Source organism: Podarcis bocagei (genome assembly GCF_964188305.1).
Source record: "Podarcis bocagei genome assembly, chromosome: 5".
NCBI classification, from domain to species: domain Eukaryota; kingdom Metazoa; phylum Chordata; class Lepidosauria; order Squamata; family Lacertidae; genus Podarcis; species Podarcis bocagei.
In genome coordinates, this window is record NC_138129.1 from 51,115,933 (window position 1) to 51,128,894 (window position 12,962).

At 41.3% G+C, this 12,962-nt stretch overlaps 1 protein-coding gene across 1 annotated transcript; it reads left to right on the forward strand.

Annotated features, from left to right (window-relative positions):
- Nucleotides 1-1,825: 1,825 nt before the first annotated feature.
- LOC308586980 (chymosin-like) lies at nt 1,826-12,680 on the forward strand. Its single transcript, XM_081194217.1, has 9 exons — nt 1,826-1,911; nt 2,322-2,478; nt 4,006-4,123; nt 5,153-5,271; nt 6,738-6,922; nt 8,274-8,387; nt 9,838-9,967; nt 10,987-11,085; nt 12,309-12,680. The coding sequence occupies exons 1-9, from the start codon at nt 1,856-1,858 to the stop codon at nt 12,447-12,449; spliced, it is 1,119 nt and encodes a 372-aa protein (XP_081050343.1). The 5' UTR covers nt 1,826-1,855; the 3' UTR covers nt 12,450-12,680.
- Nucleotides 12,681-12,962: the final 282 nt, after the last annotated feature.

Sequence of the window (12,962 nt, forward strand, 5' to 3'; positions counted from 1 at the left end):
CCTATGAGGCAGTTGTGGGGACTGCAGGTCTTCACCTTCCCACAGCTGCCTAAGTCTTCTCCTCTCCAAGGTCCCTCCCAAGCAATCTGAGACTCCACTGGTGCACCTATCTTTGCTCCTCTTTCTTCATACCTCTTCTAGTTCTGGGAGATCAGGAGGGAGGGTAGCTTGTCGCAGCAGGAGTGGGAGACATCCTGGCTTCGTCACAAGCCTGACTCATCCCTGCCTCTTGGCCTCCCTCCTCTCCTGTTTCTGCTTCCGCATTTCTCTCTGCCACAGACTCTCCCTGCTCAGTAAATTATTATACTTTGGAAGAAAAAATAAATAAAGTAAAAATGGAAAGATGGGAATTCTTAAAACTAGCTTTTTCCAGATGAATATATGCAAGAATGATCAGTATCTTATCCAGTATAAGCTTTTTTTGGTTTCAACATCTTCCTATAGCAGCTACTGAGGAAACAGTGAGAATGTGGCAATGTTTGAGAAATGAATTCCTATGGCCTAATAAAAAAAATCAGTAATTAAATCTAGGCCTTGAGGTCATTAAATGAGTTCAAAAAATCCATACTGTATAAACCAAAGTAAGGCAGCGTAAAAGTTATCAAATTATGAGGAACTTGGGAAACAACAATTAACTATCATTCATTTACATTTTTATGAGAAAATATGGCTTCACTGCAAATGGCCCTCATATTTGGTAACAGTAATTATCAAAGGATCTAAATTTCAAATTATTATTTGGTATAAAGGGAATTGCTATTAATTGTCAAGAATGCAATCAGTTGCTATTGTTACAGGGGGGTTTTCCCCTCCAGGGTTGGCCCAAGACATTTTGGCACCTGAGGCGAGCAAAAACATGGCACCCTACCCACCGCCAGGGAAGAGGGGGCAGAAGGGGCCTGGTCTGAATCAATGTTGGGTGGATGCAAAACCTAGGAGACTCAAGATGGCAGCCTCCACCATTTCCTTCCTGGGGTAAGAGGAGACGAGTAGCTCCTCCAAGCAGATCTGGCCTCCACAGGTCACATGGCAATAGCAGCAACAGCAGGTGATGTATTCCTTGGAACTTTAGCAGTTGCAGGCACTTCATATCAAATGTCAATGATGGCAGTAGCTGACTAAGTTGTATTAAAAGCAGTGTTGTCATACTGGATAAATTCTCAAAAAAGGACCACCCCGGTATGAGGAAAAGCCACAGAATTCTACTGCAAGCAAGACAACTTCGCAAAGACAACAAGCGTGAAAACTTTGGGTTTGTTTGGTGCTCAGTTCACCTGTATGAATTGCTCCAACATTTAAAAAAAAATTTATTATTACATGATTTTAATAATTATAAAAATTATTATTAAAATAATTGTTTTGCTCAGTCATTATTTGTCTGGACTGGTTGAAGACCACTGGACTACACTGACTGTCAGTGAGTCTCCAGGGTGTCAAACAGGAGTTGGAAATAGAATGCATGGCAACATATTTAATGGAACTGTTTATATTTACAGTGGTATACACCAGGCACCCCCAACCTTTGGCCCTCCAGATGTTTTGGCCTACAACTCCCATGAACCCTAGCTAACAGGACCAGTGGTCAGGGATGATGGGAATTGTAGTTCAAAACATCTGGAGGGCCAAAGGTTGGGGATGCCTGGTATATGCTGAAATCTTATGTGTGATTTCCACATATTTGCAAAGAAATGTGACTGATCAGTTCTGGTTTCCTGGAATGGGCTGGACTTTCTGTGATGAAATATGACCACCTGTTCTTTAGGAAATGGTGGTTACTTCTCAAGCAGCTATAAAATAATGGAGTTTCTAGAGCAGTTATCAGAGAAACTTGTGCAGTCTCTGATGAACTAGCAGGATGAAGTGCCTTGCAATTCTCTTCACCTTTGTTGCTCTCTCTGAATGTCTTGTTAAGTAAGTGATCATTAAGTTGCTAATATTTACTTTATTGACAGCTGTGTTTTCTGATTAAATAATAATTCAACAACATCTGGAGATCTACAGGTACTCTAACCCCGAATTACACCTGTTCAAATCCTGTTGAAGTCAATGGAGAAGATGCATGAATGACTGTGTGCAAGATTGTAATCTATATTAGTCTTTATTGATACTGAGAAAGACTTTGGTCATGTTGAGTAGATGTGACCTTTAAGTTTCATTTCCGAAATGCCTTAATTTTGGAAATGCTTAGACCTGGTAGTTGAGAATGTTTGGATGTGGTGATGGCATTAAACCTATTAATTATGAAAGGCTGATTTCAAAATAAGCACATTTACAGGAGCAGAAAAGAATCCAAGCATAATCATTCATTTATTTTGTACCAGGATTCCATTGCAGAGAGAGAAGACGCGAAGAGGGATGCTCAGGGAGAAAAACTTGCTAGAAAGTTTTCAGAAAACCCATCGGGACATTGATACAGAATATATGACAGCCTTTTCTAAACGTGGCCGATTTAAGAAACCACTTAAGAACCTCCGAGATGTGAGTCTGCTTTGCTTTTATCAATTTGCTGCGCCATTGAGCAAATTTTCACCAATGTTTTCCTGATGTTTGATTGAAATACCTCATATTTCTCCTGACACCCAGGGGGTGTCAACATAATCAGTTAAGCAAATCACACACATCATTCATTCCCACTGAAAGCATGGAAAGGGAATTTAGCCATGGCTAGATCAAAGCCCCATTTATTTCTATGGGACGAGTTGCTGGATTGCACCCAGTTAAGCACTTTGGAACCCCATTGAAATCCCATTGGCCAGATGCAAAAGAGAACAGAGTTCTTGCATCTGTAATATCTGTAGTGGTGTAGAATACAGTGCTTCAACAAGAGTGGTTTGTTGTCTTGCAAGCTTCCACTTGCTCAGAGTCTCTTTGCTAAAGACCCTTAAAGGTTTGTCAGCCCTGCCAGCTAAATCAGGTGAGGGGAGCCAATGGGTGTGAGACCCTTGGTGAGTTGGGAACGTCCTCTGAATGAAAAGACAGGCTCTGGTGGATTGAGCGGATGAGACCAATAGTGGGTGGAACTGTCAAGAAAGCGGTTTCTGTACATGCTGTAGAACAGGGGTTGTCAACCTGGTCCCTACCATCCACTAGTGGGTGTCTCAGGATTCTAGGTGGGCGGTAGGGGGTTCTACGGCAGAAGCTGAATCCTCCTTCCATTGAGCACTGACGAGCAGTAAGGAAATTTTTACCGCCAAGAAAGATACATTAGTGGGTGGTAGGTATGAAAAGGTTGACTACCCCTGCTGTAGAGGGAAGTGAGGGGCAGATGGGGCTTGTTAACTTGGGAATGTAGCCCATCTAGGAAAAGGAAAACTCAGATTCTAAACCTCTGCTGCCTCTGATTCTAAGTCTTTTCAAGAGAAGAAAAGGCTAAGGATTAAGACGTTGAGCAAGGACAAATGATAGAGGGTAAGGACTTGCTGAATTAAATATCTGAACTGGAATACAAAAAGGGAGGTGTGAGGAGGTCAGGAAACTAGTAAATGAAGTATAAGATATGAAAATATTGATTTCTTTCTTTTTTTCTTCTTTTTAGCTGTTTTCTATTTTGCATTTTTCACGGGTTTTGTTTTTGTATTTTTGTAGCTCTTTTTTCTTTTATTAGGGTTATTCTTTGTTCTTATTTTTTATGTTTAAACTTTGAAACTTTTTATTGTTTGTAAAACTTCAATAAATATTACTTTAAAAAAATAATAATAATAAGTGAGATAAACGGTATTTATTGCCCATGCACAGATATACATGGGAAGGGCATGTCAGCTCTACTGCTGCATCTTTCAAGTTTCAAGAATTTATACTGTTTATTTTTCATTTATTTGAACAAGGTCCTTTCCACATGACCCTACGAAAGACTGTGATTTATTTCTGCCTCTCCCCCACCCCACCTCTTAGTTAAGTACTCAGATTTACAAGATTATCTTGCATAAGTATGAGGAACTAAAATGTAAAGCCAAAAGAGAGAGGCAGGGTAGTGCTGCAATGCATATTTGTTTTATAAATCTACAGCTGACCTACTATGGAACTATCTACATTGGAACCCCACCACAGCCATTCAAGGTTCTGTTTGACACTGGATCATCCCCTCTCTGGGTGCCATCTATCTATTGCAAGGACAAAGCATGCAGTAAGTAACTGAGAATGTCCAAGTGTTTAAGCATGTTAGCCAGGTATACAAAAGGAAGGAAATGAAGTGGCATAAAGGAAAGAGTTCATTATATCATAACCAGTCTGGTTGAGGCCTTAATTCTATTCGCCTAAAAGTAAGACTCATTGAATGCAGTGGGACTTCTAAATAAATATACATAGTCTGCAATCCTATATGCTCACTTACCTGGGAGAAATTAAACTCAATTATAGAAGTTACTCCTGAGTAAACACGTACAAGAGTACACAATAAATCAAGTAGATTTGGTTTTGTAAAACCTAGTTTCCATCATTGTGCACAGTCATTTTTAATGACAGGTACAAAATGATAATGCTAAAACAATGTGGTTCTTTGAAATATATATGGTGGAAGGAGAGACAGAGCTGGCCCACCCATGAGGCAGCGTATGGTAGCTACCCCGGGCAGCAGAAGCAGAAGAGGTGGCACCCATGGGTGTCCTGTTGGCCAGCGCCAGCGGCAGCACCAGTTTCCAGTGAGATCCCATGAGATCTCATGGAGCATGCAAGATCTGGCAAGATTTCGGTGAGATCTTGCTAAATATCACTGGAACCAGCTGTCATCAGTGCCCCCACACAACCCAAGTAAGGGTGGCAGTGGAGGAGGGGTGGGGTGGGGAGGCAGGGTAGTAGAGTGGGGGCACATCCCATTATGCTTTAAGTGGCAAAACAGGACGCTCCACTGCTGGAGAGAGAAATCTCAGTTTTCAATGATCAGGGTTAGGTCAAATTTCCTTGTTAAAATAAGAATACGTCCTAGCTCCTGTTTACTATAATAAATTAATAATTATAATAATAATTTATTATTTATACCCCGCCCATCTGGCTGAGTTTCCCCAGCCACTCTAAATGTTTCCCTAGTGTTTTCCAATGTCCTTTTATTACAATTTTTCTCTTCAGAAAATTTATATCTTCAGTTTGTTTCTGCTATCGATCACTGATTAAAAACTGTTTTTATATTAATTAAATTCTGTTTTCTTTTTACTTTCAGTAAGACACCACAGATTTGACCCACGTAAGTCTTCTACCTTCCACGGAACAGGAAAGCGATTCCCCATTAAGTATGGGAAAGGAAGCGTGGAAGTGATCTTAGGACGTGATACAGTCAAGGTAAACTAATACAGTAGTATTTTATAGATACAGGACAAGTTGGGAATACAAACTTATAAATACTTAACTGTTCTGTGTATTTCAAAGGCCATTGCATCTCAATGTTTTTGAATCCTGGAAACTTTAAAACAGTAAAAACAGAATCAGCCCATTATATTACTTGGATATATTTATGTATATATTCATAGAATGGCTGCTCCTCAAGGAATTCAGAAAACAATATATGGTAACCAAGAAGTTGATTTTAAATTGTCGTTGTTAGAATCAAAGTAGCACAAATTAAAGCTGCAGTGCTAAGGTTATGCAATCCTGAAGTAAATATCAATGAAATTGATGAGACCAGCCTCTGAATAAACAGGTTTAAAACTGGGACCTAAGTCGCTCTTCCCACTCTCCATAGGAGCCAATTCCTATGGGCCATGGTCCCTTCATCCCCCGAATATTATCTGACGAGGGCCGCTGCCCAAAGTTAATGGGCTTTGCCATTCAAATGGTGTGCATGGACTGTGTCTTGTGATCAATTATGCAGGATGGGACTTACCTGCCACCCCCAATATTTTATTACCTACCACTATACATGTTTGAATATTATTGTCTGAAAGGTCAAATGAGGTTCCCGTTCATGTTAACATTGTCGTTGTTAGATTCGAAGTAGCACAAATTAAAGCTGCATTATTAAGGTTATGCAATCCTGAAGTAAATATCAATGAAACTGATGAGACCTACCTCTGAATAGTGGGACGCAGGTGGCGCTGTGGGTTAAACCACAGAACCTAGGTCTTGCCAATCAGAAGGTCGGCGGTTCGAATCCCCGCAACAGGGTGAGCTCCCGTTGCTCAGACCCTGCTCCTGCCAACCTAGCAGTTCAAAAGCACGTCAAAGTGCAAGTAGATAAATAGGTACCGCTCCGGCGGGAAGGTATATGGCGTTTCCATGCGCTGCTCTGGTTAGCCAGAAGCGGCTTAGTCATGCTGGCCACATGACCCGGAAGTTGTACACCAGCTCCCTTGGCCAATAAAGTGAGATGAGCGCCGCAACCCCAGAGTCAGCCACAACTGGACCTAATGGTCAGGGGTCCCTTTACCATTACCTCTGAATAAACAGGTTTAAAACTAGGACCTAATTTGCTCTTGCCAACTAGCCAATTCCTATGGGCCATGGTCCCTTCATCCCCCGAATATTATCTGACGAGGGCCGCCGCCCAAAGTTAATGGGCTTTGCCATTCAAATGGTGTTCATGGACTGTGTCTTGTGATCAATTATGCAGGATGGGACTTACCTGCCACCCCCAATATTTTATTACCTGCCACTATCCATGTTTGAATATTATTGTCTGAAAGGTCAAATGAGGTTTCCTTTCATGTTAACATGCACAGGATTGTAGCCTGAATGCAATGCTCATAAAAGCCTGCTCTGTACTTTACTGCATGATACAAAAGTAAGGGAATGTTTTGTGTTTCTCCTAGATATCCAATCTTACTATTTCTGATATGGAATTTGGATTGAGTACCAGTGAGTCAGAAGACCACTTTTCCAAATCTATATATGATGGGATCCTCGGCTTAGGCCCTGGGTGGAGAAGTTCATTCATTGATAACCTGATGAAAAAAGGCTTGCTTGAGAAAGACGAATTTTCTGTTTATCTCAGCGGGTAAACACTATTTTGCTTTATTGCTAAGTTGATTTGTTGTGTGTACTTGGAGGATTCATAGAAGGAAAATGCACCTGAGATTATTTTACAGGTTGGCTATTGCTTTGCCTGCTGTACAATTCTGTCTGCCACTGTGCTTTGTTTGCACAGAGGTTGATGGGTAGAGGGGACTGGAACCCACATCCTCAAATTGGTCAGAATGCTAAGCTTCTCCAGGGATGAATAAGCTATTGTAGTCAAGGCTACCTGATGATGAAGAAGAAAAGGTCCCTCCGGTTTTCTAGTACCCAGCAGTCGACTGCACCCCCCTTGCAGCTTGTTCCTTGAGAGCAGAGCAGAGCGGGAGCCAAGCTCAGGTGAGCTAAGTGTTAATGTGGAAGAGAGGGAGGGAGACAGAGTTGAAGCAGAGAGTGAAGAGGCCAACCCCCCCTGCTTCTAATTCTTGTACTATTCTGTAATGCATGGAAATACGGTACACACACACACACACATGTAGCTACCTTCACTTATGATTTTAATTTAATACTTCTGGAGTCTTTGCTCCAAATCAGAATCCTACCTCATGCAGAATAATTGGAGGACTGTAATGCAAAGGCAAAGACCTTTTCACCTGGCTATTTTGGGAGTAGATCAATAACGATAAATCTCTCCATCACATTAGGTGGATAATATGCAACTCATCCTGTACATGTCAGCTCTACTGTTGAGTAAGTGTGCCCAGCACTGCACACTTAATGGTTTTGTGAAAGGAAGGTAGCAAGCCCTTCTAGGGCAGAAGGCAGGAAGGGAAGCAGTAGGTGGAAGTAGAGCCAGGCACATATGAAGCCGGCTAATTCTCCCTTTCTCCGCATTCTCCCCCATAATGGCAGCAATGAGACTGACTAAAGTGAAGGAATCTGACAGACAGTGACACTCCCTGGATTGGGGGCAAGCAAGCAAGCAGGCAGGTGAAGGTAGGCTGGGGTTGGTGGAGTAGAATGGCCTCCACTGCCCCAAACTGGCTTGCTTAAAATCACAATGAAAACCAATTAGGAGAACAAAACGTATGAAGATTATGAAGGGGGAAGTCAGTGTGTGATATACAGAGCTGAACAGGAAGAATGGTGATATATAGAACAAGAAAGGAAAAGTACATGAACAGCATTCACCTTTCAAAATCTTAGAGCCTTCATTGTCCAGTGTTCACCAGTAGATACTGGTGCACTGCAAAAGTTCCTTTCTTTCTCTCTCTCTCTCTCTGTCTAATTTGGACAGAGGTACAAGAACATGGTACATTCACTCTTTTCATATGCAGTTTAGCTTATTCTGAATGAATGACTTGACAACAGCACACTATATATCTATGTTTCAGAAAAACAGATGGGAGCATGGTCATTTTTGGTGGAATTGATCAATCCTATTTTACTGGTCGTATTAACTGGATTCCTGTCATATATAAATATCGATGGTGGATTGCCGTGGACAGGTAAGCAGGAATTATTCTTATTAGTAGTATTAGCAACATTATTGTTAATCTTAACATATTGACTGGCTACAATAAAACTGAAAAGTTTTTCTGAATAATTTTAATGGCTAGGTAAAGGTACAGGGACCCCTGACCATTAGGTCCCATCGTGACCGACTCTGGGGTTGTGGCTCTCATCTTGCTTTATTGGCTGAGGGAGCCGGCGTACAGCTTCCAGGTCATGTGGCCAGCATGACTAAGCTGCTTCTGGCGAACTAGAGCAGCACACGGAAATGCCGTTTACCTTCCCGCTTGAGCGGTACCTATTTATCTACTTGCACTTTGACGGGCTTTTGAACTGCTAGGTTGGCAGGAGCAGGGAGCGAGCAACGGGAGCTCACCCCGTCGCGGGGATTCAAACTGCCAACCTAATGATCGGCAAGCCCTAGGCTCTGTGGTTTAACCTACAGCCCCACCTGTGTCCCTCATTTTAATGGCTACTAGTTAGCTAAACAGGAAGAGATGGAGGGCAATAAAATGCAAATACGAATGTGCAACTTACTTTGTATTTTTAAGTTGTCCGTTGTGAGGATGACTTATATAGAACCGTTCTTGCAAATGGCATTAACAGAGTAGATGATTGCAGGCCCTTGACCTGAGTAGCTTACAATCTGTAGTTCATGTGTTTTGTTTTATGCCTTCTACAATTTTCAATGAAACTTCCTGAAAGTACTTATCACATCCCACTCTCCATTAACAAAACAACAACCCATGTTTGGGGAAGGGCCCTACCTTGCTTTGCAAACAGAAGTGGCAGGTCAATTGCTTTGCAAACAGAAGGTCACAGGTTCCATAACCATAGCTGTCAACTTTTCCCTTTTCTTGCGAGGAATCCTATTCGGAATAAGGGAATTTCCCTTTAAAAAAGGGAAACGTTGTTATAGGACTATGCAGAATTGGATAAATTAACAGGAAGAATTCGAAACCGGTGGGACCAGAAATTCACGTAATACTGGAGTAAATTTACGGACTATTGAAAAGTATTAGTGAAGACCAGACGACATTTGTAGGTTTACAAGAAGTTCTGTGAGGAGTATTATTGGAAGTATTACAAAAATAGATAAAGGAAAGGATAATTTGTTAAGAGACTTAAAGGCAATATAAAATTAAGAAATGTATAAGAAGTAGATAAAACGGTGGATTATCAGAGGTGCTGACGGAAGTCTAAAAAGATTGTATAAGTGATAAGTTTCATGGTACATTTTATAATTTATATGTTAAAATCAATAAAAATTATTATAAAAAAATAAAATAAAAAAGGAAAACATTGACAGCTATGTCCATAACTGATATCTTCAGGCCGTGCTATGAGAACTCCCAATCTGAAATCCTGGACAGATGCTCCATACAGTGTGGCTTTATAATGTTTCATGTCAGAAACTAAAGAATATAATGATTTCCAATTTCTCAGCATTCTAGTGAATTCTAAGAAGATTGCCTGCAGAGATGGCTGTCAAGCACTTCTTGACACAGGGGCGTCCTTATTGCTTGGTCCAAAATCTGAAATTAACCAAATCCAGCAAGCCATTGGAGTTACAACAGTAAGATTGACTTTTGCTGGTTGTCTTCATACTGTAGCTGAAAGAGCCCCTGTATCATCCATATCACTCTAGTGTCCACACTCCTTACTCTTTAGACAGAGCTCCAGTTTCAGAGGCGCACAACCAAAGGTGGTGAGGATTAGGCACTGGTACGAAATCCAGGGGGCCCATGGGCGATCAGGCACCACAAAAATTGTGGGTGTTAGGCACCCACACTGCAGAGCCTTCAGTGTGATTTTGGGTGCTTCGTAAGGCCCCAGAAGTCACATCCAAGGCCTTGCGGGGCCTCCTGAAGCGACTTTTAGGAGAAACCTAATGTTAGTGGTTTTGCGAGACCTCAGACATGACCCCGGAGATTGCATTGGACATCATAATGTCAACGCGTCATGTTACGTCGCAGGTTCCATTGGGCACCCATAATCTGGGGCCCAAGTTGGTGCCCCTGCCTCCTGGACTACAGCTGCTGGTACCTCAGTGTTAGCCTTCATGGTTCTTCATGATACCTACTGCACATGCATGCAAATGTGCATGAGCATCCAAGCTACAACAATGAAAATGGCAGAAAAATAAAATAAGCTGTGGCATCCAGTAAAGGAAGGGGGAGAAATAGAGCACTGCTGTTATTTCGTACTGTAGTCTGTCTGCAAAATACATTGGCTTTGTTTCTTCCAAACAATATCTCTCAACACAGATTGTACATCAGCCTGCCATCAACACCCATTTGCATCATCTCCATTGGTTTAGACTGTGAGGTTTAGATGTGAAGTATTGAGATGATTTATTTGTAATATTCAGCTAGATGGCGTGCTTCTGTGCTACAGTGTTCTACAGTGTGCTGTTCAAACCTGTGAGTTACACTAGATGGTTATTAAGTTCTCACTTAAAGCGGTATGTTTGCTTTCCCGAGATTGGCTCAGGGACAAATCCACGACATTTCTCAAGCAAACTTGAGGTTTGCCGGTTCAATTCCTTCATGATCAGAATAATGCCCAAACTCAACTCTTCCTTATCTCTTTCAGCGTTCCATCAACTGCAGAAACCTCCGCAAAATGCCAAATGTTGTTTTTGTAATCAACGGAATTCAATATCCTTTGACTCCACAAGCCTATGCTCGTAAGGTACATGATTGAACTGGAATACTATCTACTTGCCATAATAATGCAGCTTCAAACAGTTTAGGGCAGATTAGAAGTGCAAAATATTTGTGAACACATGGGCTAAAGACAGGGGGAAAGGGAATACATTTGGGGGCAGAAAGCTTATTAGATATCCTGAGACGGTCAGAAGAACTGGACCCAAACTTGCATGTCTTATAGAAAAAAAGGCCAATGCAAATTCCCCACCAACATAGTTTCATGACAGTTTAGTATAGTATCTCTGACTACAGATGATTCTCATCCCAGGAAGGTTGCCCCTGACATATTGTATAACATGGGTGCCTGATGACCCCGAGAAGGACTTAAACCTTCCATCACATATAGCAACATATATACTGTATGCAGCTCTCAGATGTGTTTGCTTGGCAGTTGCAGATATGGAAGAATTTTGAAACAAATAATGTTCTTTCTCACCTCATTTCCTCTTGTAGTGATGACACAATCTAGAGAATTTTGAAATCTCACTCTCGGCACCATCTTAATACACCACATGTATCCCCGAAGAAGGGCTTCTATTGGCAGAGGGACACAGTGATCCTATCCTTTATAGCTAGCAGGAGAGGTGGAGCGAGGAGGAGATGGGACATAAGTCTCTTGTGATCTCCACTGACTCCATAGGGAGGGGCCATAGCTCAGTAGCAGAGGATTTGCTTTGTAAATAGAAGTTCACAGCTTAAACATCCAACATTTCCAAGTAGGCTTGGCAAAGATTCCTTGTCTGGAACTGATTCTATTATCATTAAGCTGGTATACTAAGCCAGTATAATTCCAGGGATAAGATGGCATTCCAATGCAATTATTTCTTCCAACAGAGCAGAGCAAAAAACATTTTGAATTGTGGAGACTGCCTATAATTTTAAAATAGTTTGCTGACTTGTACAATTTGGTTGTTCCTTATTAAGGTATTATGCTAATTATTATAGACTGAATACACAATTTACAATACTGTGTGCTATTACTATTGTCCTAGTGTTACATCTACAATATTTATCTCCTTTTGAGACTTTTCTTCCAGGAAAAATCCTTCCTTCGCCTTCTTTATGGTGGAATACCTTATACTTACCTTATGCTAGGGTTTAAAACATGGCAACCCTTCCTTGTGCATTTTTACCTCAATTAATTTCTTGGTTGATATGGAAGTTGAATCACCCACATCTTAAGGATATCCTTTCCTTTCTTTCTAGGATAACGGCCATTGCAAGATTGGCTTTGGCGTTGGCAGCAAAGATTATGATCACTTGATACTAGGAGATGTGTTCCTCAGAGAATACTACAGTGTATTTGACAGGGGGAACAACCAAGTTGGACTGGCAAAGGCAGTGTAAAAATATTCCTGCATTTAAACTATGCAAGTGCTGTAGTTTCTCATTTAATCAACTAATGCCAATGTCATTGTAACTTCAAAGCAATGTATTTGAGCTAATACTATCACTCGGTGTCCTATTAAAAATTATATTTGTCAGATGCCTTCAAAGAAGATGCAGATGGTAGCATTGTTGTGGCATATATGATCTGAAAATTATGTATTTCAAATTAATAAACTGTTCCATGGCTAAGCTTTTGGATGTGATTGAAGCTGAGGTGCCATTCTCATGGATAATCACATATTGTCCTAAACTGTGTGGCAGTGAAAGGACTGTGCCCCCTCACCATCTAGTGGTTTCTCTGGGGCAGCATCTGTTTTCACTGCCTCCTTTCACAATTTCACATTCTGACCAGATGAGACATCTGATTCGAGGGCCAAACTTGGCAGCCTTTTCAACATGCTAGAACATGGGTGAGTCTTTTGGTCAAGGAGTTTTTAGGTTGCTTCACCATCCACTGACTGTGTACTACAG

What these genes read in the sequence shown, in the direction of transcription:
- LOC308586980 (XM_081194217.1), top strand. Translation starts at nt 1,856, where the DNA reads ATGAAGTGCCTTGCAATTCTCTTCACCTTTGTTGCTCTCTCTGAATGT. An exon ending in CACTTAAGAACCTCCGAGAT is followed by an intron (nt 2,479 to 4,005) that starts GTGAGTCTGCTT and finishes ATAAATCTACAG; the next exon opens with CTGACCTACTATGGAACTAT. An exon ending in TTTTCTGTTTATCTCAGCGG is followed by an intron (nt 6,923 to 8,273) that starts GTAAACACTATT and finishes TCTATGTTTCAG; the next exon opens with AAAAACAGATGGGAGCATGG.